At 41.5% G+C, this 25,999-nt stretch overlaps 2 protein-coding genes across 19 annotated transcripts in view; one reads left to right on the forward strand and one right to left on the reverse strand.

Annotated features, from left to right (window-relative positions):
* zfyve27.L (zinc finger FYVE domain containing 27 L homeolog) overlaps positions 1–25,621 on the forward strand; it is a 137,451-nt gene extending 111,830 nt beyond the window's left edge. For 13 of the 16 annotated variants that reach the window (XM_041570583.1, XM_041570582.1, XM_041570566.1 and 10 more), the window contains 4 exons: positions 6,412–6,519; positions 16,747–16,844; positions 23,159–23,266; positions 25,455–25,621. The gene's annotated coding sequence lies outside the window, so the exon portion shown is untranslated. Of the gene's footprint in view, positions 1–6,411; positions 6,520–8,707; positions 8,878–16,746; positions 16,845–23,158; positions 23,267–25,451 lie in introns of those variants that run through there. The other 3 variants (XM_041570567.1, XM_041570570.1, XM_041570569.1) reach the window with 3 other exon arrangements.
* LOC121396253 lies at positions 9,969–14,900 on the reverse strand. Of its 3 annotated transcripts, XR_005962911.1 has the most exons (10): positions 14,884–14,900; positions 14,197–14,238; positions 12,666–12,735; positions 12,514–12,553; positions 12,301–12,388; positions 12,152–12,205; positions 11,989–12,048; positions 11,617–11,687; positions 10,772–11,224; positions 9,969–10,204 (listed from the first exon to the last, which is right to left on the reverse strand). XR_005962911.1 is itself a non-coding variant. In XM_041571051.1 (8 exons), exons 1-8 carry the CDS (start codon positions 14,227–14,229, stop codon positions 11,038–11,040), a joined length of 603 nt encoding a protein of 200 aa, XP_041426985.1. In that variant the 5' UTR covers positions 14,230–14,358; the 3' UTR covers positions 10,712–11,037. The 3 variants fall into 3 exon arrangements, 1 of the variants encoding a protein (XP_041426985.1); XR_005962910.1 differs by lacking the exon at positions 14,884–14,900 and having other exon boundaries at positions 14,197–14,358; XM_041571051.1 differs by lacking the exons at positions 9,969–10,204; positions 14,884–14,900 and having other exon boundaries at positions 10,712–11,224; positions 14,197–14,358.
* Positions 25,622–25,999: the final 378 nt, after the last annotated feature.

A 25,999-nucleotide genomic window follows, 5' to 3' on the forward strand; every position in this document is an offset into this window, starting at 1 on the left:
TTGTTTACCTTCCAAATTTTCAGTTCAATTGTTTTCAGATTGTTCCCCAGAAATAAAGACTTTTTTCAATTACTTTCCACATTATATGAAGAGCATATGTCAGATTAAAAGCCATCTACGTGTTCTTCTCTTCAGCTACCACCTAGCATCTGCAGTGGTCTCTGCAAATATTGGGGTCCTTGCAACACATTTGGGAAGGGAGTGTGGCTTTGGGATAGCAGCTATAGTAGGTAGAGATGGTGCCATAGTTTTATGGGATCTCTCTGTACAGGCTATGAGCAAACATAGGGGCTGTTCCTGCTGAATTTTGCTAAGTACAGTGGAATACCTTTGCTGCCATTGTTTTATGGGATCTTACTGTACAGGCTTTGAGCAAACTTTGGGGACTGTTCCTGCTGAATTGTGCTTAGTACAGGGGATATATTAGTACATAGTTATAGTTTTATGTGAACTCTCTGTACAGCCTATGAGCAAACTACCAAACTTAGGGACTGTTCCTGCTGAATTGTACTTAGTACAGGGGAATACCTATAATTTGTGGGTCAATGTTTGTGAATTACATCCAATAAAACTATTAATTTGCAAACCTCTGTGGTTTTTTTTTAGTTGAGGTAGGTCTAAACTCTGGATTTCAGCCAGTTGATTGGGTCAGTTTCTTAGGCTATCAGTCTGTCTCCGTTTCATTAGGATGAGGGCCTTTGCAGTATCAACAGGAATGGATCATTTTCTGTACAGGCTAGCAGAGAGGGAGGAATAATTTAAGACAACTGTGATTGAAGTGTGAGGGATATCTGTATCAGTAATTGTCTTGATGTTCCACAATAGTTTCAGGATAGGACAGTTCCCAGGGTTTGGCTGGGCCCAGACCCGTTTCCTGCACTCCTTCTCCTTACTTCCCACCGGTCTCGCTGGTGCGCAGCAAAAATGTGCAGGTGAATTCCGGACCTGCCTGAAACCCGCGGGTTGGGTGGGTTCTGGCCGACTCCTGCACCAAATCCTCGGGTCGCTGGCGGGTTCCAGGATTACCGGCCGGTAAAAATGATGGTTGATCCCAATGGTAATAGGGAAAAAAGATAATCAATCTCTCAGGGAACTGACAACGGAGCCTTGGAAACCATTGAACTACCAATGCTGGGGAATCAGGAGAAACAGAGCAAGTAGACCCTGCGGCTGCAGAGGGGCCCATAAATTATAGGGGCCCGTAAGGCCCTAATTCATGTGCACTTTCAACATATATGGATAAAACAGGACAACCTTTGAATATGTTGGGGGCCCTAGGGTTAATTTGTTTGGGGCCAGTACATCTAGTTAAGCCACTGCTTGTTTTACCAATATTCAGTGTTGGACTGGGGGTCCTGGGCCCACTGGGACTGATACCTCAGGGGCCCGCACACAGTGTCCGACTGGGACACCAGGAGCCACCCAAAAACCTTAGACCAGGGGCCACTCTCAGTAATATTATTTTTCCTCTCCTCACTCAACCTCTATTCTCCTAGTCTTTTTTCTTTACATACTATAATCTATTAATCCGTCTATTTCGCTTCTTTGTTCTCATAGAAATTGATAATGACCATGAAATAAGCCAAATGTTTAGAAGCAGGAGGGCCCACTGACACTTGGGGCCATCGGCAGTTTTCCTGGTATTCCGGTGGGCCAGTCCAACACTGACAATATTTATTGAAATTATATATGAATTAGGGCCTCATGGGACAAGGCTGCAGGTTAAGTATCACTCATGTATTATTAGGGATAATGTAAGACCTACTGTAAATGCTAAGGATATTAGAAGTCACTGAAGGGTTCTGTGACTATATAAAAACACAAGGCTGCAGACTGAGTTATACAGGGAACTCTTGAGTATTAATAATGTAGTATTAGGGATAATGTAACCCCTTCTTTAAATCATAAGGATATTAGAAGTCACTGAAGGGTTCTGTAACTATGTAAAGGCACAAGGCTGCAGACGGAGTTATTCAGGAAACTCTGAGTATCACTCATGTTGTATAAGGGATTATTTACCCCTACCCTCTTTCGGTAAATGATAAGGATATTAGTAGTCACTGAGGGGTTCTGTCACCATATAAAGGCGCAAAGTTGCAGTCTGAGTTATACAGGGAACGCTGAGCATCACAAATGTATTATATGGGATAATGTACCTCCTACTTTAATAAGGATGTTGGATGTCACCTAGGGGCTCTGTGACCATAAAAAGGCACAAAGCTGCAGGCTGAGTTGTACACTAGACTCTTAAGTATCAAAATAGTAACAATTGAATTGTTACAAAGTGGGATAAACGAATGTACCCCCTACTTTAAATCACAAGGAAATGAGATGGCGCTCAGGGGTTCTGTGACCATATAAAGGCTCAAGTCTGCAGGCTGAATTATACAGGGAACTCTGAGATTCACTCATGTAGTTAAAATGGATAATGTGCCCCCGCTGTAAATTATAAGGACATTAGAAGTCACTCAGGGGTTCTGCGGCCATGTAAAAGCAGAAAGTTGATGGCTGAATTATACAGGGAATGGCCCATGATCATTCATTACAAATCAAGGGATAATGTACCCCCTATTGTAAATGATAAGGTTATAAGATGTCACTGAGGGGTTCTGTGACAATATATAGACACAGGGCTACAGGCTGCGTTATACATTGAATTGTAAACATTGCTCATGTATGATATGGTATATTGTACCCCCAAATGTCATTGATAAGGATTTTAGATGTCACTTATATGATCATATAAAGGCATAAGTCTGCAGACTGTGTTATACAGAGAACTATGAGTATCATGTATGTGTTTATATTATAATCCCACTGCAAATTTTAAGGATAATAGGGGTCTCTGAGGGTCTCTGTGACCATATAAAGGCACACGGCTGCTGGCTGAGTTATACAGAGATCTCTGTGTTACCCAAGTATTATATGGTATAATGTACCCCCACTGTAAATGATAAGGGTGTTAGAAATCTCTAAGGGGTACTGTGACCATTTTAAGGCGCAAGGCTGCAGATTAAGTTATACAGGGGGCTCTGAGAATCACTCATGTATTTTTCAGGATAATATACCCCTTACGGTTATAAGGATATTAAAAGTCACTGAGGGGTTTGGGACCATATAAAGGCACATGGCTGCAGGCTGAGTTAGTCTGTTGACTATCATTCATGTATTATAAGGGATACTGTAACCCCCACTGTAAATGTACATGTGGCCATGTAAAGGTGCAAAGCTACAGGCTTACAGGGGACACTCACTAATTGATTATAAGCGATACTGTACCCCCTAAATGATAAGGGCATTAGATGTAACAGAGGAGTTCTATGACCATAAAAGAGACAAGACTGCAGACCAAGTTATGCAGTGGACCCTGAGTATCACACAGGTATTATAATGGATTGTGTGCCCCCTACCGTAAATCATAAGGATATTCGCTTTCACTGAGGGGCTCTGTGACCATAAAAATTCATGAGCTGCAGGTTGAGTTATTCAGGGAATGCTGAGCATCACTCATATACTATGAGACAATGTACCCCCTACTTTAAATAATAATTAAATCAGATGTCACTGAGGGGTTCTGTGACCATATAAAGGCACAACGCTGCAGGCTGAGTTATAAAGAGATCTCTGTTTCACCCAAGTATTATATGGTATAATGTACCCCGCACTGTAAATTATAAGGATGTTAGAAATCTGTGACCACTTCAAGGCAATAGACTGCAGACTGAGTTGTACAGGGAACGCTTGACAATCACTCACCTAATTTACAGGAAAAATGTACCCCCTACTATAAATGATACGGATATTAGAGGTCATTGAGAGGTTATGTGACTGTATAAATGCACAAGGTTATACAGAGAACTACTATTCATGTATTATAAGGGATATTGTACCCCCACTGTAAATTATAAGGATATTATAAGTCACTGAGGGGTTCTCTGACTATAAAAAAAGCTACAAGTTGAAGTTTTAGTTATGCAGGGAACTCTTGGTGTCACTTAATGTTTAGGATAATTTCCCCCCTACTGTAAATAAGGATATTAGAATTCACTAAGGCGATCTGTGACCATTTAAAGGAGACCGGCTGCAAGTTGAGTTACCGTATACTGAGTGTCACTTACATAAAAGGGATAAGGTACCTCCAACTGATAAGGATAGTAGATGTCACTGTGGGGTTCTGTGGCCATATAAAGACATAAGTTGCAGGCTGTGATTTATACGGGGAACTCTTTGTATCTCTCATATATTTTAAGGTATAGTATTGCCCCAATATAAATTATAGGGATAATATGTGTCACTGAGGGGTTCCCATACCATATAAAGGCACATGGCTGCAGATTGAGTTATAAAGGGAACTCCGTTTATCACGCAAGAATTTAAGGCATAATGTACCCCTGTTCTGTTCTGTGACCAGAAGGCACAACGCTGAGTTAGTCACTCATAGATTACAAGTGATGCTTTACCCCTACTGTAAATTGTAGGGATATTAGAAGTTACTCAGGAGTTAAGAGACCAAATAAAGACACAAGGCTGTAGGCTGAATTAAGGAACTATCACTCATGAATTATAAAGGATATTATACCCCCACTGTACATTATAAGGATATTCAAAGTCACTGAGGGGTTCTCTGAAATGATAAATGCACAGGGTTACAGAGTTATTCTAGGACCACTGTGTGTCACTCATGTATTATAAGTGATCATATCCCCCCCCCCTACTTTAAATTATAAGGACTGTGGGGTTCTGTGACCATATAAAGGCACAATGCTGCAGGCTGAGTTATACAGAGGACACTTGAGTATCAATGCTATATTATAAGGGAAAATGCCCACCCGCAAGTGAACACTGTGTATCATTCACATATTATAAGGGGTAATGTTCCCCCTATCGTACATTAAAGGATATTAGAAGTCACTGACGGTTTGTGACCATGTAAAGGCACAAGGCTACAGACTGATATATGAAGAATACTATCACTCATTGATTATAAGTGATACTGTACTTCCTACTTTAAATGATAAGCATTTTATAATGAATTCTGTGACCATTGCTGGGGACTAATTTATATAGTGGACTTTGACTATCAGTCATGTGTGTTAAGGGATATTGTACCCTACTGTAAATTGTAAGGTTCTGTGACTATATAAAGGCACAATTTGAAGGCTTAGTTATTCAGGGAATTCTGGGTATCACTCACTTTTTGTAAGGGATTATACCCCTTACTGTAAATGATAAGGATATTAGAGGTCAGGGGGTCTGTGACCATATATAGGCGCATGGCTGCGGGCTGTGTTATACAGGGGACTTTGAGTATCACTTTTGTAGTATAGGCGATAATGTAACCCCTCTCTTAAGCCATAATCACTTATCATATGCCATATACAGTATAAGGGATAAGGTACCCACTACTGTTAATGATGAGGATAGTATATTTCACTATGGGGTTCTCTGGCCATATAAAGACATAAGTTACAGGATGTGATATATATGGACAACTCTTTGTATCTCATATATTTTAAGGGATAATATTGCCCCACTGTAAATTGTAAGGATATTAGATGTCATTAAGGGCTCTCTAACCTTATAAAGGCACAAGACTGTTATACAGGGGACTCTGAGAATCACTCATGTATTTTACAGGATAATGTACCCCCTACTGTAAATGATTAGGATAATCGATGTCACGGAGGGGTATGTGACCATATAAGGCTTTTTTTAATTTTTATCATTTTCCCTTTTTTCCCCCTTAAACTGTTGATTTCATATCGTGACTTTTGCCTTGAGTATTCTGATCACGCTATCGGATCAGTTCTTTTATTGATTTGCCTAATTCTATTTGATTTTTTTTATGATTTTATTGCAGTTTTTTTCTTACATTGCTTTTTTGCAGTTTCCCAGTTTGGAGTAGAAATACATATTCACCCATTCTGGAGTCATCGTAATGTGTAGTTTACTAAATTATATGGTTTTCAGGGGTCACCCTAATTGTAGCTTTTATTCCACATAAAACTGCCAGTGTTTATACATGAGTGTAAGTGTAAGCCATCAAATAAGTATGCACAAGGTAGATTTTGTGTCTTTACATGCTATGTACTTCAATAAACCTATGTACATTGGGTATCAAACGGTTCAGTGGACCCCAGGCTTTCATATTAAGGGGTGTTTTATCTTGGTAACTAATAGTATGTGGTAGATAAGATGCTGCCAGTTAGAAGTTATGAGGTGATTTTTGTAAAAGTCACCAAAATCACAAATTTACGAAATGTTTGCAGCTTGGAGTAGAAAGACAAGCATACCCAATTTGGATTCAGGGGAATGTCTACTTTCTGAAAATTATATGGTTTTCTGGGGTGAACATTATTTTTTTCTATCTTTGCCCCTCAAATGAATGCTGCAAATGTGTTGATTTTGCAGTACCTGAAATCACAGACCAAAGCTGCAAAAAGACCCAAAGTCATGAAAAGACCTGAAGTTGAAGTCCTGAAGCCTCGAAATGACCCAAAGTAAGGAAAGGAGTCTAAGGTAAGTTCCACTAAACATAAATGAGTTTTGTTTTTTTAATTAATTAAACCCCTGTCCACAATGTATTATGTTAATACTATATAGGCCCCTGGCCACCAATGTTTTTTTTAAATATTCTATGGGGCCATGGCCACCAATGATTTTTTTTAACTTGTTGGGGTTCCTGACCACTAACTTTTAAACTTTTATGGGGGGCCCTGGCACCAATGTTTTTTTTTTATTAACTTATGGGGGGGCCTGACCGCCAATGATTTTTAAAAACTGTTATGTGGGACCGTAGCCAACAATGTTTTTGTTTTACCCACTAATGGCTTTTTATAAATTTTGTGTGGGAGGGATTTCGTTTTTAGCGCTGATATCTATGTGGCCTTTTTACTGTGGTGTAGGCTTGGGTGGATCTGGGGTGGGCCTTGGGGGCTGGACTGGGGTTCTATAACCATATAAAGGCACAAGGTTGCAGGCTGAGTTATACAGGGGACTATCACTGATTGATTATAAGGGATAATGATATGGATTAAGGATGCTAGATGTCACTGACGGGCTCTGTGACCATATAAAGGCACAAGGCTGCAGACTTATATAGGGAACTCTGCTTATTACTTGTATTATAAAGGATAATGTATCCCCACTGTAGATGATAAGGATATTAGAAGTCATTGAGGAGTTTTGTTACCATAAAAAGACAGAACGCTGCAGGTTCAGTTATACAGGGAACTCTGAGTATCACTCATGTATAATAAGGGATAATATACCCCCACTGTAGATGATAAGGATATTAGTAGTAGGGCCCCTTGCCACAATTGTTTTTAGCTCTTTATGCCCCAGGCCACCAATGTTTTTAATTTTAAGGGCCCCAGGCCACCAATATTTTTAACTCTTAGGGCCGCTTGCCAGCAATGTTTTAAACTCATTGTGCCCCTTGCCACCAATGTTTTTAACTCTTAGGGCCCCTTTACCACCAATGTTTTTTATCCTTAGGGCCCCTTGCCACCAATGTTTTTAACTCTTAGGGCCACTTGCCACCAATGTTTTTTAATTCTTAGGGCCCCTTGCCACCAATGTTTTTAATTCTTAGGGCCCCCGTGCCACCAATGTTTCTAACTCTTAGGGCTTATGGTGCTTTGCCACCAATATTTTTAACTCTTAGGGCCTCTTTACCACCAATGTTTTTTATCCTTAGGGCCCCTTGCCACCAATGTTTTTAACTCTTAGGGCCACTTGCCACCAATGTTTTTAACTCTTAGGGCCCCCTGCCACCAATGTTTTTAATTCTTAGGTCCCCTTGCCACCAATGTTTTTTAATTCTTAGGGCCCCTTGCCACCAATGTTTTTAATTCTTAGGGCCCCCGTGCCACCAATGTTTCTAACTCTTAGGGCTTATGGTGCTTTGCCACCAATATTTTTACCTCTTAGGGCCCCAGGCCACCAATGTTTTTAACTCTTAGGGCCCCTTGCCACCAATGTTTTTAACTCTTAGGGCCCCTTGCCACCAATGTTTCTAACTCTTAGGGCCCCTTGCCACCAATGTTTTTAACTCCTAGGGCTCCTTGTCACCAATGTTTTTAACTCTTATGGTGCCTTGCCACCAATATTTTTACCTCTTAGGGCCCCAGGCCACCAATGTTTTTAACTCTTGGGGCCCCAGGTCACCAATGTTTTTACCTTTTAGGACCCCAGGTGACCAATGTTTTCAACTTTTACGACCCCAGGCCACCAATGTTTTTAACGCTTAGGGCCCTAAGCCACCAATGTTTTTTAACATTTAAGATTTAAAGAAGGGGAAGGTCATTTCATGAGTATATTCTCTCCTGACAGTAGCACATATTTCCAGGGGGCAACACATTTGTCATTGCCTTTATTAGGACCGGCTAGTGTTTGACCAAAGGATTTAACCTACTGCCTCATATTTACACATCAGAAATGCAGAAAAGTTCTACTAATACATTTGATTTAGGTTGAGTTAGGTAACTGCTTAAAGAGTCGACCTTGACCAAAAGTTACTGTTCCAGGTTCATGTCCATGTGAACTTTGGTACTGAGTGGGGGGGGGGTCATGGGTCCAGTGGCAGGGTTGGCCCAACTTGCACCTACCTTCCTTATTACCCCTCAAAGCTCTTGCTCGCCTAGCAAACAATGGAGTGTGTCATTGTGGGGGCAAGAAGAAATATAATAATCCTCCATCGCTTTAGCAGGAATCCCCCACCCAAAAAGGATGTCTCGTAACCTGGAGAGAGTGGTAACCAAAAAACAAACAGTGCAAAGAATTCACGCGGAATTTCACCTGACGAACGGGGAACGCCCTCCGAAACGTTGTTTGATGCAATAAACACACCAGGGGTAGGACCCCGGTTTAAATCGCTCCGTGTGCCAGCCTCTTGCTTCTTCAAACCAAAAAACAAATGCAGCATAGGTGTTCCCCAATATCAAGCACCTTCATATACTAAATGTCTGGTATAGGATAAATAGGCTGGTGGGAAGTGGATGGAATTCCAATGTTAAGAAAGGGGCAACGGACTTGAAGGGAAATGCTTACATTGTGGCCTATGGAGTAAAGCAATTTTGTAGTTCCTTCCAATCATTGGCGATCAATGTGTGTCCTTAGTAGAACGAGGCACAGGAGCCCCTTCCCTCAATATTCACCATAGAGATTAAAGAAAAACGCTGAGACATATTTATGGGGAAACCTGGCAGGGAGCACAGGATTTATTAAAATGAATAGCTAATTTATATTTGGGCATCCCTAACGACCAATGATCCAGAGGAAGGAGAAAAACCCTAGAGTACTATGAGGACCAATCTGCACTGAAGGTAAAAATGCCTTCCTGACTCCTAGAAACGGCAGTCGGTTTTACACCCTGGATCATGCTAAGCACCCCCTCCTATACACACCCTTACCTATACACACCCCTTCAACCTCTCTCTCCTATACATAACCATCCCTACTGTAGATATCCCCCCATCATTACTCCTACCCTCCCTCCTGTACATAACTCCGACCCTTCCTCCTGTACATAACCCCTCACTCTCCCTCCTGTACATAATCCCTCACCCCACTCCTGTACATAATCCCTCACCCCACTCCTGTACATAACTCCCACACTCCCTCCTGTATATAACTCCCACCCTTCCTCCTGTACATAATCCCTCACTCTCCCTCCTGTACATAATCCCTCACCCCACTCCTGTACATAACCCCTCACTCTCCCTCCTGTACATAATCCCTCACCCCACTCCTGTACATAATCCCTCACCCCACTCCTGTACATAACTCCCACACTCCCTCCTGTATATAACTCCCACCCTTCCTCCTGTACATAACCCCTCACTCTCCCTCCTGTACATAATCCCTCACCCCACTCCTGTACATAATCCCTCACCCCACTCCTGTACATAACTCCCACACTCCCTCCTGTATATAACTCCCACCCTTCCTCCTGTACATAACCCCTCACTCTCCCTCCTGTACATAATCCCTCACCCCACTCCTGTACATAACCCCTCACTCTCCCTCCTGTACATAACCCCTCACCCACTCTTGTATACAACTCCCACACTCCCTTCTGTACATAACCCACAAACACACAGACAGACAGACACACAGACATACGCCCTTGGGAGAGGTAAACCGGAAGGATTTAGGCCATGGTGTTGGGTCGGCAGCAGCAGTTGAGTCTTTGGGTGGAATGCTGAAAAGAAAAGATTTAGAAAGTGTTGACATAAGAATAAAGACAAATACTTGTTTCATTATGATATTAAAGGCTCGGTCTTGCTTTAAGAACGCACTATTCATTGGGCCTGTGGGGACTGTTTGGGTCTCTCTACACATGGAATGCCTTGGCCTATTATGAATCTCAGTCTGAGCCTGCGCCATTTATTCTTTTATATGCTTTGATCACCTGGTGCCAGTCTATTACCCAGTAGCAACCCATTTCCAAAGGTGGATATCTAAGGCAGATGTCCAGCAGCCCTATAAGCATTACCTACCTCCCCTGTTATTGGCCTGCTATAGAATCAACACTTTATCTGCAGACTTCGATCTCTGTCAGCAACCTCTTACAACCTAAAGGCAGCCAAACATCGGTCTATGGGGTGCCCTCAAAGTAATCAGCCTGCGGGCTCAACAGACGGTGTATGATTTCCTTTTATTGTTCTGATTGAAAATGCTCAGAACTGCAGGAAGTAAAGTGGAGCTGCACTGGACAACATGAGGCATCTCTAGATAATGGGTAATTGTCAGTAAATTGATACATTACCCATACTCTCCGGAGCCTCTTCATGATGGCCTTCCTAAGCTGTTTTCGCAGGGTTGGCCTCTCCACCACCGGAGGATCTTTGATGATCTCTTCCACCTCAGGAGCTTCTTCTTCTCCATCCGCTCCCTCTTCTTTCTCCTCCGCTACAGGAGTTTTCTCTTTGTTTTCTTCAGGAGGTCCTACCTGTTCTTCTTCCCCTGCAGGAGACTGCGCCTCCGTCTTCTTCTCCTCCACTGCAGGGGCTTGATGTTCTTCTGCAGAACCTCCTACTTCCGCTCCGTCTTCTTTCTCCTCCTCTTCACGAAGTTGCTTATCTTCAGCGGGAGCGCTTTCCTCTTTTTCTTTATTGGAGCTTCCTCTTCTTCTTCTCCAGGAGCGGCTTCCTCTTCTGCTGCTGCTGCAGGGGCTCCATCATCCTCCTCCTCTTCTTCAGCTGCAGGACTTTGTTTCTTACTAGGTTTGAAGGGAAGAAAATGTAAAAAAAAAAAAAAAGGGTCATTATTGTAATTTGTTTCCAAAGTATTGCAACTACAATTCTGATCACTGGAGGATTAAAATAGCCAGATAGCCTTGTACCTAAGAAATAACATTATGCCTGCTACACACCTGTCCCTACTGTAACACATTGGGCAGTTACTGAGCTGAGTAAGTTCCATGCTAGACTTCACCCAGTGATACATGCTGAAATACATGCTATGTTTGTAGGGACCTAAAAAAGTTCAACAAGTTTCTGTGCTATTTACTATTAGTATGGCCAAAGCACCCAGAGGTACGAGAAAACATCTATTTTTTGAACGTTATGTGCCAGTAAGTGTAATTGAAAGTGTTAATTGCAAAATACATACCGAGCAGCTTCCTGTAGCTTCTGCTCTCTCACAAACTCGTTGTGCAGCTGGTTAAGGTGTTGGTTGATGGTCTGTGAGCACATGGGAGGCACAAGGATAGGAGCAAAGGGGAAAGAAAGGAGACAGTTAGGATTATGCCTGTAGATGTGCTGCTAATAGTACCTTTATATGCTGAGGGCAGTGAGGGTGTGGGATTCCCTGCCGGCAGCTGATGATGTGATATTGTTCAGCCTTTTCTCATCATAGGGAGAAAAAACCCCAAATCACCCCGTGTGCAGTTGTCCTGATTGCAATGGACCAATCAAAGTTCAGTATCTAGTTGTTAAAACACCCAAGAAAAGCATCAGGGACAGTGATCCCAGGTGAACTTACATTCTCCAGCCGCAGATACTCAAGTTGCTGCCTCCGGTTTTGGACTCGAGTTGGATGATCCTGTGGAAGAAGAGAGTCAATGTTAAGCGCTTCTTTGTACCAATTATTATAGAGACACACAGTGAATAATAACCTCTCCCATAATAATACTAGTGACACTTACAGGAGGCAGCTTGGCAGACTTCCTGAGGGCGGCATATTCCCTCTTGATCACTTCCTGAAACATAAAGAAAGAAGCAGTGTGAGATAAGAGCTGGCAATCTAATATTATTTGTTCCCTATTTACCTAAACATCAATTCTGCATTACATACCAGTGAGTTGAGCATTTTCCAGTACAGGATAATGTTCTCCTTGGCCCTCATCCTCGGGTCCACTTCGCACGTAAGAAGGAAGTGCTTTCTGAAAAAGAAAGATATCACTGAATGTTAATTAAACATTTTCCAGCCTTATTGCCCTTGCAGTTACCCCTGGGGCAATAGCAAATGATTCCCAACATGTAACAAGTCCATTTATGGTTTACTTACAGGACGATGTTCTCGCTGTATTCGACCCGGTAGTGATGTTCTGCAGGAAAAACACATTTCTGTTAAATACTGAGCTATATGGGGAAAGGAATTCACATATGATAAAACAAATGGCACAACCTTAGGAACTGATAAATTATATAGGATTTTACCGTAATAAGAGGCGAGGGCCTCAAAGTCCGTATGTTCCCCCCTGAAGTCCTTCAGGACGGAGTACAGCGTCTGTAAGTGAAAAGAAAGAGCATTAGGGACAGAATACTAAATGGCTCTAAATGCTGCTCACAGTCAGCCTGGCTCTGAGGAGAAAAGAGACAGAAAAGGGTTTGGGTTTTTATGGGGCAAGCATGCCAGTAATAAGGGCATTTTATTCTGAAAATTAAATAAACGTAGTGATTGGATTCCCTGGATGTCAGTTCTACATGCACAGAGGCAAAAGGTTTGGCAGCTCCGACATATATATAATATATTTTTTTTATTTATTTTTTTTTTTTCCATACAGCTGGAGCACTCTTGTAAATAGGCAATTGCCCAGGTGCAGGTTATAGTAAATTATACATAGAACAACGAAAAATCGCACACACAGGACTTATAAGGTGCAAAAAATAAAAAAAAGATTTATTGCAACGCTTCGGCTCCTGTACTCGAGCCTTCTTCAGGTGGCCTGAAGAAGGCTCGAGTACAGGAGCCGAAACGTTGCAATAAACCTTTTTTATTTTTTGCACCTTATGGGGCAAATTCACTAAGGCGCGAAGCGCCGAACGCTAGCGTTAATTCGCTAGCGTTTGGCATTTTCGCTACTGCGCAAATTCACTAACGAACGCTGCCGTAGTTTCGCTAGTGTTACTTCGCAACCTTACGCCAGGCGAATTTTCGCTAGCGACGAAACTACGCAAATTCACTAACTTGCGCAGTGTACTGAACGCTACCTTTTACGCTAGACTTCCTTCGCCACCTCAGACCTGGCGAAGCGCAATAGAGTAGATAGGGCTTGTTTAAAAAAAAAAATTTTTTCTAAGTCCCAAAAAACGCTGGCATGTTTTCTACATGATGGGTGATAGGCTGAAAAAGAAAGGCTCCCCTTCCTCCCCCCTACATTTCCTGACTCATGGCAACTTACCTAGACAGTGGGCACATGTGTAGGGCAAAATAAATTTTTTATTTGCTGATTTGAAGGTTTTCTAGGCATTTGTAGTGCAGATACGTATTCCTCCATTGAAAGTTGAATTTCGCGCCGTATGCAAATTAGCCTTCGCTAGCGTAACTTCGCTTTATATAGCGAATCAACGCTAGCGCAACTTCGCAACCTTACGCTACCCCTGTGCGCAACTTCGGATTTTAGTGAATTTGCGGAGCCCTGGCGAAACTTCGCCTGGCGAAGTGCGGCAAAGTTGCGCCTGGCGCAACTTCGCATCTTAATGAATTTGCCCCTATAAATCCTGTGTGTGCGGTTTTTCGTTGTTATATCTATATATCTATATATATATATATATCTATATATATCTATATCTATTATCTATATATATATATATATATATATATATATATATATATATATATATATATATATATATATATATATAAAAGAAGCAGTGCAGACAGACAGTTTAAGTAGAACTTATATAGAAGAGAGAAAGGGAAACACCAGTTCAGATGAGAGAGGATTGTTTTACACTGAGGCATTACCAGAAGAGATGGATTTCTCTGCACCTTGTCCATCGTTGAAACCTACAGGGACAAATAGACATAATCAGCCAAAGTGAAGGCAAGAGTTGTTTCCCTTTAAATGAACTTTTAGTATGATGCAGATAGTGATATTCTAAGACAATTTTCACTTGGTTTTTCTTTTTTTATTATTTGTGGGTTTTGAGTTATTGAGCTTTTTCTTCAGCAGCTCTCCAGTTTGCAATTTCAGCCATGTGGTTGCTATGGTCCAAATGACTCTAGCAACCATGTTCTTTGAAGAAAAGTAGCAATAACAATAAATGTGTAGCATTACAGACCATTTGTTTTTTGATGGGGTCAGTGACCCATTGAAAGCGGGAAAGAGTCAGAAAAATATCGAAAACATTTAATGAAGACAAGTGAAAAATTTGCTTAGAAGTAGCCATCCTGTAACATACTAAAATATACATTAAAGGTGAACCACCCATTTATGTATTTCCTTATCTATATTCTCCCATTTGTATGAAACAGTGTTCCAGTAAATGATTAAAGCCCATTATTAATGCTGCTGATGAATTGGCTTCTTATAAATACCATATACAGTAGCCGTATGGGCTCATATGCACAAAGCCGACCCCCCGAGTGAATTTACGACAGACTCTCTGAAGAAGAAATCATGTGCTGAATCAGTTGAATTTGCAAGATTACCTCTTAAAGAAGATTCTCCGATGGGGGGAAAAAAATAGGGGGCGGCACAAGGCCGGGGCACCCCAAGGGGGGTCTCCCTAAGGAACCCCTGGCTCTCTCTTTCACTGTTCAGATAAAGATGTAATTATATGAACAATGGAGAAGCCAAAAAAAAACTCCCAGGTGTTAATGGGCAGGTGTGAATCACCGAAGTCGCGGTCCAAAAATGCAGGAAAGGCACTGTAGCAATCTGTATAGAAAAGAGAATATAAAGGCAAGTTAAGGAATTTAGCGCTTAATATTTCCTATTTAATACAGAGGAAAGCAGAAATGTATTTTCCCCTAAACTTTGAGCTTTGTATCAGTTCCAGCAGGTACTGAGCCTCAGTCTCTAGAATGCTGGAAGTTTCCTCACACAGTCAATTAGCAGAGAGCCCTAAATAACTGCCAAAGTCTGTGTCTCCCAACCAGCACTAACATTAAAGGCTTCTCCCAAGCACATTTTAGGGGAAAAATCTCCAAATTCACTAAAATCAGGGAGAGGAGCAACATCTGCTAGTCTGAGGGGCGTCACCCAACCTTTTCCCCTCTTGTTTTTACTATAGTAAAGGTTATTTGGCAAAATATCTCTCAGAGGGAATATACACTTAACCAACGGACTAAACCAACTGTCAAACCCTAGGTGTAAAGTCTCCTCTCTTCTATGGGACCTGCTGTATGTCCCCCACTCATCACCCCCAACTGTCCCCATGGCACGTGCCTCTGCTTCCCACCCCTAGTTCCTTATGGTGTGCTGCAGGGTCCCCAAAAGTTTCCTTCTGAAGATAATGTGAATATTTGCTGGCAGCCCTGCATAATGCCAAATGCACAAAAAGTCTGTGTCTCCCAACCAGCACTAAGATTAAAGGCATCTCCCAAGCACATTTTAGGGGAAAAATATCCAAATTCACTAAAATCAGGGAGAGGCACACCACCTGCTAGTCTGTGGGGGACATTGCCCAAATTCCCTCCTCTTTTTCCATTAAAATAAAGGTTTTTTGGCAAAAAATCTCCCAGAGGGAAAGTACTCTTACCTCTCACCACAGGGCCAACCAACGGACTGAACCAACTGTCACACTTCCAGGGGGAAGTCACCTCTGTCCCCTGCTCTTAAAGGGGAAGTGTCCCCTGTTGATGAGTGAGGTTTATATGGCATTTATTTCTAATTAGATGTGCAGCACATACACAGACTATTAAGTACACAGAGCATTGCTTTGTATGTGTGGCCTATTGAGTCAGTGCAATTACTGCGCTGCCATATCTGTTGGGTCCATTCATTCATCAGCCATGGTTTTGGGGGGTCCTTTGCTTATAGGGGGCACCTTAGCCTAAATAGTGGGTAGAGATGGTGGATCTCATTGTTCTTGGTATTTATTGCTTATTGAGCATTTTGTGATTATTTGGAATATGTCCAGCCAATCTTGCTCAGGGATTGAGGTTTGTCTGTTTCCCAAGATTTAGTATAGTGAGGTAAGTTGGGGTGCTTATGTTCCAGCATGACCTTGTACGTTAGAGAGAGTCCGTGTCGGTGTATTTATAGAGCTGTATGTTTCAAAGCTGGTTAGTGGTCTACACACAGTGGGGCTCATTTATCAACACTGGGCAAATTTGCCCATGGGCAGTTACCTATAGCAACCAATCAGCGATTAGCTTTTAAAAGCCATCTGCAAGTAGAACAATGAATGCAGCAATCTGATTGGTTGCCATGGGTTACTGGCCATGGGCAAATGTGCCCAGTGTTGATAAATGACCCCCAATATTTCCTATTGATATAGACGTCATGTAATGTTTCAGCTGTCTGTACCTCCACTTGTCCCCAACTCACCGCTTTTCTTTGTTTTTTAGGAGCATGGGGATCTGGTCTTTTTCCATGCCTAGAAGGTGCCTCGATTGAAGATTCTGGAGCCCAAAAGCAGTTTCGTATCCCTTATGTTCAATCCCAGGTAAGTAGTCAGTGTCAGCCATATACTTAAAGGGGTTGTTTACCTTCCAAATTTTCAGTTCAATTGTTTTCAGATTGTTCCCCAGAAATAAAGACTTTTTTCAATTACTTTCCACATTATATGAAGAGCATATGTCAGATTAAAAGCCATCTACGTGTTCTTCTCTTCAGCTACCACCTAGCATCTGCAGTGGTCTCTGCAAATATTGGGGTCCTTGCAACACATTTGGGAAGGGAGTGTGGCTTTGGGATAGCAGCTATAGTAGGTAGAGATGGTGCCATAGTTTTATGGGATCTCTCTGTACAGGCTATGAGCAAACATAGGGGCTGTTCCTGCTGAATTTTGCTAAGTACAGTGGAATACCTTTGCTGCCATTGTTTTATGGGATCTTACTGTACAGGCTTTGAGCAAACTTTGGGGACTGTTCCTGCTGAATTGTGCTTAGTACAGGGGATATATTAGTACATAGTTATAGTTTTATGTGAACTCTCTGTACAGCCTATGAGCAAACTACCAAACTTAGGGACTGTTCCTGCTGAATTGTACTTAGTACAGGGGAATACCTATAATTTGTGGGTCAATGTTTGTGAATTACATCCAATAAAACTATTAATTTGCAAACCTCTGTGGTTTTTTTTTAGTTGAGGTAGGTCTAAACTCTGGATTTCAGCCAGTTGATTGGGTCAGTTTCTTAGGCTATCAGTCTGTCTCCGTTTCATTAGGATGAGGGCCTTTGCAGTATCAACAGGAATGGATCATTTTCTGTACAGGCTAGCAGAGAGGGAGGAATAATTTAAGACAACTGTGATTGAAGTGTGAGGGATATCTGTATCAGTAATTGTCTTGATGTTCCACAATAGTTTCAGGATAGGACAGTTCCCAGGGTTTGGCTGGGCCCAGACCCGTTTCCTGCACTCCTTCTCCTTACTTCCCACCGGTCTCGCTGGTGCGCAGCAAAAATGTGCAGGTGAATTCCGGACCTGCCTGAAACCCGCGGGTTGGGTGGGTTCTGGCCGACTCCTGCACCAAATCCTCGGGTCGCTGGCGGGTTCCAGGATTACCGGCCGGTAAAAATGATGGTTGATCCCAATGGTAATAGGGAAAAAAGATAATCAATCTCTCAGGGAACTGACAACGGAGCCTTGGAAACCATTGAACTACCAATGCTGGGGAATCAGGAGAAACAGAGCAAGTAGACCCTGCGGCTGCAGAGGGGCCCATAAATTATAGGGGCCCGTAAGGCCCTAATTCATGTGCACTTTCAACATATATGGATAAAACAGGACAACCTTTGAATATGTTGGGGGCCCTAGGGTTAATTTGTTTGGGGCCAGTACATCTAGTTAAGCCACTGCTTGTTTTACCAATATTCAGTGTTGGACTGGGGGTCCTGGGCCCACTGGGACTGATACCTCAGGGGCCCGCACACAGTGTCCGACTGGGACACCAGGAGCCACCCAAAAACCTTAGACCAGGGGCCACTCTCAGTAATATTATTTTTCCTCTCCTCACTCAACCTCTATTCTCCTAGTCTTTTTTCTTTACATACTATAATCTATTAATCCGTCTATTTCGCTTCTTTGTTCTCATAGAAATTGATAATGACCATGAAATAAGCCAAATGTTTAGAAGCAGGAGGGCCCACTGACACTTGGGGCCATCGGCAGTTTTCCTGGTATTCCGGTGGGCCAGTCCAACACTGACAATATTTATTGAAATTATATATGAATTAGGGCCTCATGGGACAAGGCTGCAGGTTAAGTATCACTCATGTATTATTAGGGATAATGTAAGACCTACTGTAAATGCTAAGGATATTAGAAGTCACTGAAGGGTTCTGTAACTATGTAAAGGCACAAGGCTGCAGACGGAGTTATTCAGGAAACTCTGAGTATCACTCATGTTGTATAAGGGATTATTTACCCCTACCCTCTTTCGGTAAATGATAAGGATATTAGTAGTCACTGAGGGGTTCTGTCACCATATAAAGGCGCAAAGTTGCAGTCTGAGTTATACAGGGAACGCTGAGCATCACAAATGTATTATATGGGATAATGTACCTCCTACTTTAATAAGGATGTTGGATGTCACCTAGGGGCTCTGTGACCATAAAAAGGCACAAAGCTGCAGGCTGAGTTGTACACTAGACTCTTAAGTATCAAAATAGTAACAATTGAATTGTTACAAAGTGGGATAAACGAATGTACCCCCTACTTTAAATCACAAGGAAATGAGATGGCGCTCAGGGGTTCTGTGACCATATAAAGGCTCAAGTCTGCAGGCTGAATTATACAGGGAACTCTGAGATTCACTCATGTAGTTAAAATGGATAATGTGCCCCCGCTGTAAATTATAAGGACATTAGAAGTCACTCAGGGGTTCTGCGGCCATGTAAAAGCAGAAAGTTGATGGCTGAATTATACAGGGAATGGCCCATGATCATTCATTACAAATCAAGGGATAATGTACCCCCTATTGTAAATGATAAGGTTATAAGATGTCACTGAGGGGTTCTGTGACAATATATAGACACAGGGCTACAGGCTGCGTTATACATTGAATTGTAAACATTGCTCATGTATGATATGGTATATTGTACCCCCAAATGTCATTGATAAGGATTTTAGATGTCACTTATATGATCATATAAAGGCATAAGTCTGCAGACTGTGTTATACAGAGAACTATGAGTATCATGTATGTGTTTATATTATAATCCCACTGCAAATTTTAAGGATAATAGGGGTCTCTGAGGGTCTCTGTGACCATATAAAGGCACACGGCTGCTGGCTGAGTTATACAGAGATCTCTGTGTTACCCAAGTATTATATGGTATAATGTACCCCCACTGTAAATGATAAGGGTGTTAGAAATCTCTAAGGGGTACTGTGACCATTTTAAGGCGCAAGGCTGCAGATTAAGTTATACAGGGGGCTCTGAGAATCACTCATGTATTTTTCAGGATAATATACCCCTTACGGTTATAAGGATATTAAAAGTCACTGAGGGGTTTGGGACCATATAAAGGCACATGGCTGCAGGCTGAGTTAGTCTGTTGACTATCATTCATGTATTATAAGGGATACTGTAACCCCCACTGTAAATGTACATGTGGCCATGTAAAGGTGCAAAGCTACAGGCTTACAGGGGACACTCACTAATTGATTATAAGCGATACTGTACCCCCTAAATGATAAGGGCATTAGATGTAACAGAGGAGTTCTATGACCATAAAAGAGACAAGACTGCAGACCAAGTTATGCAGTGGACCCTGAGTATCACACAGGTATTATAATGGATTGTGTGCCCCCTACCGTAAATCATAAGGATATTCGCTTTCACTGAGGGGCTCTGTGACCATAAAAATTCATGAGCTGCAGGTTGAGTTATTCAGGGAATGCTGAGCATCACTCATATACTATGAGACAATGTACCCCCTACTTTAAATAATAATTAAATCAGATGTCACTGAGGGGTTCTGTGACCATATAAAGGCACAACGCTGCAGGCTGAGTTATAAAGAGATCTCTGTTTCACCCAAGTATTATATGGTATAATGTACCCCGCACTGTAAATTATAAGGATGTTAGAAATCTGTGACCACTTCAAGGCAATAGACTGCAGACTGAGTTGTACAGGGAACGCTTGACAATCACTCACCTAATTTACAGGAAAAATGTACCCCCTACTATAAATGATACGGATATTAGAGGTCATTGAGAGGTTATGTGACTGTATAAATGCACAAGGTTATACAGAGAACTACTATTCATGTATTATAAGGGATATTGTACCCCCACTGTAAATTATAAGGATATTATAAGTCACTGAGGGGTTCTCTGACTATAAAAAAAGCTACAAGTTGAAGTTTTAGTTATGCAGGGAACTCTTGGTGTCACTTAATGTTTAGGATAATTTCCCCCCTACTGTAAATAAGGATATTAGAATTCACTAAGGCGATCTGTGACCATTTAAAGGAGACCGGCTGCAAGTTGAGTTACCGTATACTGAGTGTCACTTACATAAAAGGGATAAGGTACCTCCAACTGATAAGGATAGTAGATGTCACTGTGGGGTTCTGTGGCCATATAAAGACATAAGTTGCAGGCTGTGATTTATACGGGGAACTCTTTGTATCTCTCATATATTTTAAGGTATAGTATTGCCCCAATATAAATTATAGGGATAATATGTGTCACTGAGGGGTTCCCATACCATATAAAGGCACATGGCTGCAGATTGAGTTATAAAGGGAACTCCGTTTATCACGCAAGAATTTAAGGCATAATGTACCCCTGTTCTGTTCTGTAACCAGAAGGCACAACGCTGAGTTAGTCACTCATAGATTACAAGTGATGCTTTACCCCTACTGTAAATTGTAGGGATATTAGAAGTTACTCAGGAGTTAAGAGACCAAATAAAGACACAAGGCTGTAGGCTGAATTAAGGAACTATCACTCATGAATTATAAAGGATATTATACCCCCACTGTACATTATAAGGATATTCAAAGTCACTGAGGGGTTCTCTGAAATGATAAATGCACAGGGTTACAGAGTTATTCTAGGACCACTGTGTGTCACTCATGTATTATAAGTGATCATATCCCCCCCCCTACTTTAAATTATAAGGACTGTGGGGTTCTGTGACCATATAAAGGCACAATGCTGCAGGCTGAGTTATACAGAGGACACTTGAGTATCAATGCTATATTATAAGGGAAAATGCCCACCCGCAAGTGAACACTGTGTATCATTCACATATTATAAGGGGTAATGTTCCCCCTATCGTACATTAAAGGATATTAGAAGTCACTGACGGTTTGTGACCATGTAAAGGCACAAGGCTACAGACTGATATATGAAGAATACTATCACTCATTGATTATAAGTGATACTGTACTTCCTACTTTAAATGATAAGCATTTTATAATGAATTCTGTGACCATTGCTGGGGACTAATTTATATAGTGGACTTTGACTATCAGTCATGTGTGTTAAGGGATATTGTACCCTACTGTAAATTGTAAGGTTCTGTGACTATATAAAGGCACAATTTGAAGGCTTAGTTATTCAGGGAATTCTGGGTATCACTCACTTTTTGTAAGGGATTATACCCCTTACTGTAAATGATAAGGATATTAGAGGTCAGGGGGTCTGTGACCATATATAGGCGCATGGCTGCGGGCTGTGTTATACAGGGGACTTTGAGTATCACTTTTGTAGTATAGGCGATAATGTAACCCCTCTCTTAAGCCATAATCACTTATCATATGCCATATACAGTATAAGGGATAAGGTACCCACTACTGTTAATGATGAGGATAGTATATTTCACTATGGGGTTCTCTGGCCATATAAAGACATAAGTTACAGGATGTGATATATATGGACAACTCTTTGTATCTCATATATTTTAAGGGATAATATTGCCCCACTGTAAATTGTAAGGATATTAGATGTCATTAAGGGCTCTCTAACCTTATAAAGGCACAAGACTGTTATACAGGGGACTCTGAGAATCACTCATGTATTTTACAGGATAATGTACCCCCTACTGTAAATGATTAGGATAATCGATGTCACGGAGGGGTATGTGACCATATAAGGCTTTTTTTAATTTTTATCATTTTCCCTTTTTTCCCCCTTAAACTGTTGATTTCATATCGTGACTTTTGCCTTGAGTATTCTGATCACGCTATCGGATCAGTTCTTTTATTGATTTGCCTAATTCTATTTGATTTTTTTTATGATTTTATTGCAGTTTTTTTCTTACATTGCTTTTTTGCAGTTTCCCAGTTTGGAGTAGAAATACATATTCACCCATTCTGGAGTCATCGTAATGTGTAGTTTACTAAATTATATGGTTTTCAGGGGTCACCCTAATTGTAGCTTTTATTCCACATAAAACTGCCAGTGTTTATACATGAGTGTAAGTGTAAGCCATCAAATAAGTATGCACAAGGTAGATTTTGTGTCTTTACATGCTATGTACTTCAATAAACCTATGTACATTGGGTATCAAACGGTTCAGTGGACCCCAGGCTTTCATATTAAGGGGTGTTTTATCTTGGTAACTAATAGTATGTGGTAGATAAGATGCTGCCAGTTAGAAGTTATGAGGTGATTTTTGTAAAAGTCACCAAAATCACAAATTTACGAAATGTTTGCAGCTTGGAGTAGAAAGACAAGCATACCCAATTTGGATTCAGGGGAATGTCTACTTTCTGAAAATTATATGGTTTTCTGGGGTGAACATTATTTTTTTCTATCTTTGCCCCTCAAATGAATGCTGCAAATGTGTTGATTTTGCAGTACCTGAAATCACAGACCAAAGCTGCAAAAAGACCCAAAGTCATGAAAAGACCTGAAGTTGAAGTCCTGAAGCCTCGAAATGACCCAAAGTAAGGAAAGGAGTCTAAGGTAAGTTCCACTAAACATAAATGAGTTTTGTTTTTTTAATTAATTAAACCCCTGTCCACAATGTATTATGTTAATACTATATAGGCCCCTGGCCACCAATGTTTTTTTTAAATATTCTATGGGGCCATGGCCACCAATGATTTTTTTTAACTTGTTGGGGTTCCTGACCACTAACTTTTAAACTTTTATGGGGGGCCCTGGCACCAATGTTTTTTTTTTATTAACTTATGGGGGGGCCTGACCGCCAATGATTTTTAAAAACTGTTATGTGGGACCGTAGCCAACAATGTTTTTGTTTTACCCACTAATGGCTTTTTATAAATTTTGTGTGGGAGGGATTTCGTTTTTAGCGCTGATATCTATGTGGCCTTTTTACTGTGGTGTAGGCTTGGGTGGATCTGGGGTGGGCCTTGGGGGCTGGACTGGGGTTCTATAACCATATAAAGGCACAAGGTTGCAGGCTGAGTTATACAGGGGACTATCACTGATTGATTATAAGGGATAATGATATGGATTAAGGATGCTAGATGTCACTGACGGGCTCTGTGACCATATAAAGGCACAAGGCTGCAGACTTATATAGGGAACTCTGCTTATTACTTGTATTATAAAGGATAATGTATCCCCACTGTAGATGATAAGGATATTAGAAGTCATTGAGGAGTTTTGTTACCATAAAAAGACAGAACGCTGCAGGTTCAGTTATACAGGGAACTCTGAGTATCACTCATGTATAATAAGGGATAATATACCCCCACTGTAGATGATAAGGATATTAGTAGTAGGGCCCCTTGCCACAATTGTTTTTAGCTCTTTATGCCCCAGGCCACCAATGTTTTTAATTTAAGGGCCCCAGGCCACAATATTTTTAACTCTTAGGGCCGCTTGCCAGCAATGTTTTAAACTCATTGTGCCCCTTGCCACCAATGTTTTTAACTCTTAGGGCCCCTTTACCACCAATGTTTTTATCCTTAGGGCCCCTTGCCACCAATGTTTTTAACTCTTAGGGCCACTTGCCACCAATGTTTTTTAATTCTTAGGGCCCCTTGCCACCAATGTTTTTAATTCTTAGGGCCCCCGTGCCACCAATGTTTCTAACTCTTAGGGCTTATGGTGCTTTGCCACCAATATTTTTAACTCTTAGGGCCTCTTTACCACCAATGTTTTTTATCCTTAGGGCCCCTTGCCACCAATGTTTTTAACTCTTAGGGCCACTTGCCACCAATGTTTTTAACTCTTAGGGCCCCCTGCCACCAATGTTTTTAATTCTTAGGTCCCCTTGCCACCAATGTTTTTTAATTCTTAGGGCCCCTTGCCACCAATGTTTTTAATTCTTAGGGCCCCCGTGCCACCAATGTTTCTAACTCTTAGGGCTTATGGTGCTTTGCCACCAATATTTTTACCTCTTAGGGCCCCAGGCCACCAATGTTTTTAACTCTTAGGGCCCCTTGCCACCAATGTTTTTAACTCTTAGGGCCCCTTGCCACCAATGTTTCTAACTCTTAGGGCCCCTTGCCACCAATGTTTTTAACTCCTAGGGCTCCTTGTCACCAATGTTTTTAACTCTTATGGTGCCTTGCCACCAATATTTTTACCTCTTAGGGCCCCAGGCCACCAATGTTTTTAACTCTTGGGGCCCCAGGTCACCAATGTTTTTACCTTTTAGGACCCCAGGTGACCAATGTTTTCAACTTTTACGACCCCAGGCCACCAATGTTTTTAACGCTTAGGGCCCTAAGCCACCAATGTTTTTTAACATTTAAGATTTAAAGAAGGGGAAGGTCATTTCATGAGTATATTCTCTCCTGACAGTAGCACATATTTCCAGGGGGCAACACATTTGTCATTGCCTTTATTAGGACCGGCTAGTGTTTGACCAAAGGATTTAACCTACTGCCTCATATTTACACATCAGAAATGCAGAAAAGTTCTACTAATACATTTGATTTAGGTTGAGTTAGGTAACTGCTTAAAGAGTCGACCTTGACCAAAAGTTACTGTTCCAGGTTCATGTCCATGTGAACTTTGGTACTGAGTGGGGGGGTGGTCATGGGTCCAGTGGCAGGGTTGGCCCAACTTGCACCTACCTTCCTTATTACCCCTCAAAGCTCTTGCTCGCCTAGCAAACAATGGAGTGTGTCATTGTGGGGGCAAGAAGAAATATAATAATCCTCCATCGCTTTAGCAGGAATCCCCCACCCAAAAAGGATGTCTCGTAACCTGGAGAGAGTGGTAACCAAAAAACAAACAGTGCAAAGAATTCACGCGGAATTTCACCTGACGAACGGGGAACGCCCTCCGAAACGTTGTTTGATGCAATAAACACACCAGGGGTAGGACCCCGGTTTAAATCGCTCCGTGTGCCAGCCTCTTGCTTCTTCAAACCAAAAAACAAATGCAGCATAGGTGTTCCCCAATATCAAGCACCTTCATATACTAAATGTCTGGTATAGGATAAATAGGCTGGTGGGAAGTGGATGGAATTCCAATGTTAAGAAAGGGGCAACGGACTTGAAGGGAAATGCTTACATTGTGGCCTATGGAGTAAAGCAATTTTGTAGTTCCTTCCAATCATTGGCGATCAATGTGTGTCCTTAGTAGAACGAGGCACAGGAGCCCCTTCCCTCAATATTCACCATAGAGATTAAAGAAAAACGCTGAGACATATTTATGGGGAAACCTGGCAGGGAGCACAGGATTTATTAAAATGAATAGCTAATTTATATTTGGGCA

Source organism: Xenopus laevis, chromosome 7S, assembly GCF_017654675.1.
Source record: "Xenopus laevis strain J_2021 chromosome 7S, Xenopus_laevis_v10.1, whole genome shotgun sequence".
Taxonomy (NCBI): Eukaryota; Metazoa; Chordata; class Amphibia; order Anura; family Pipidae; genus Xenopus; species Xenopus laevis.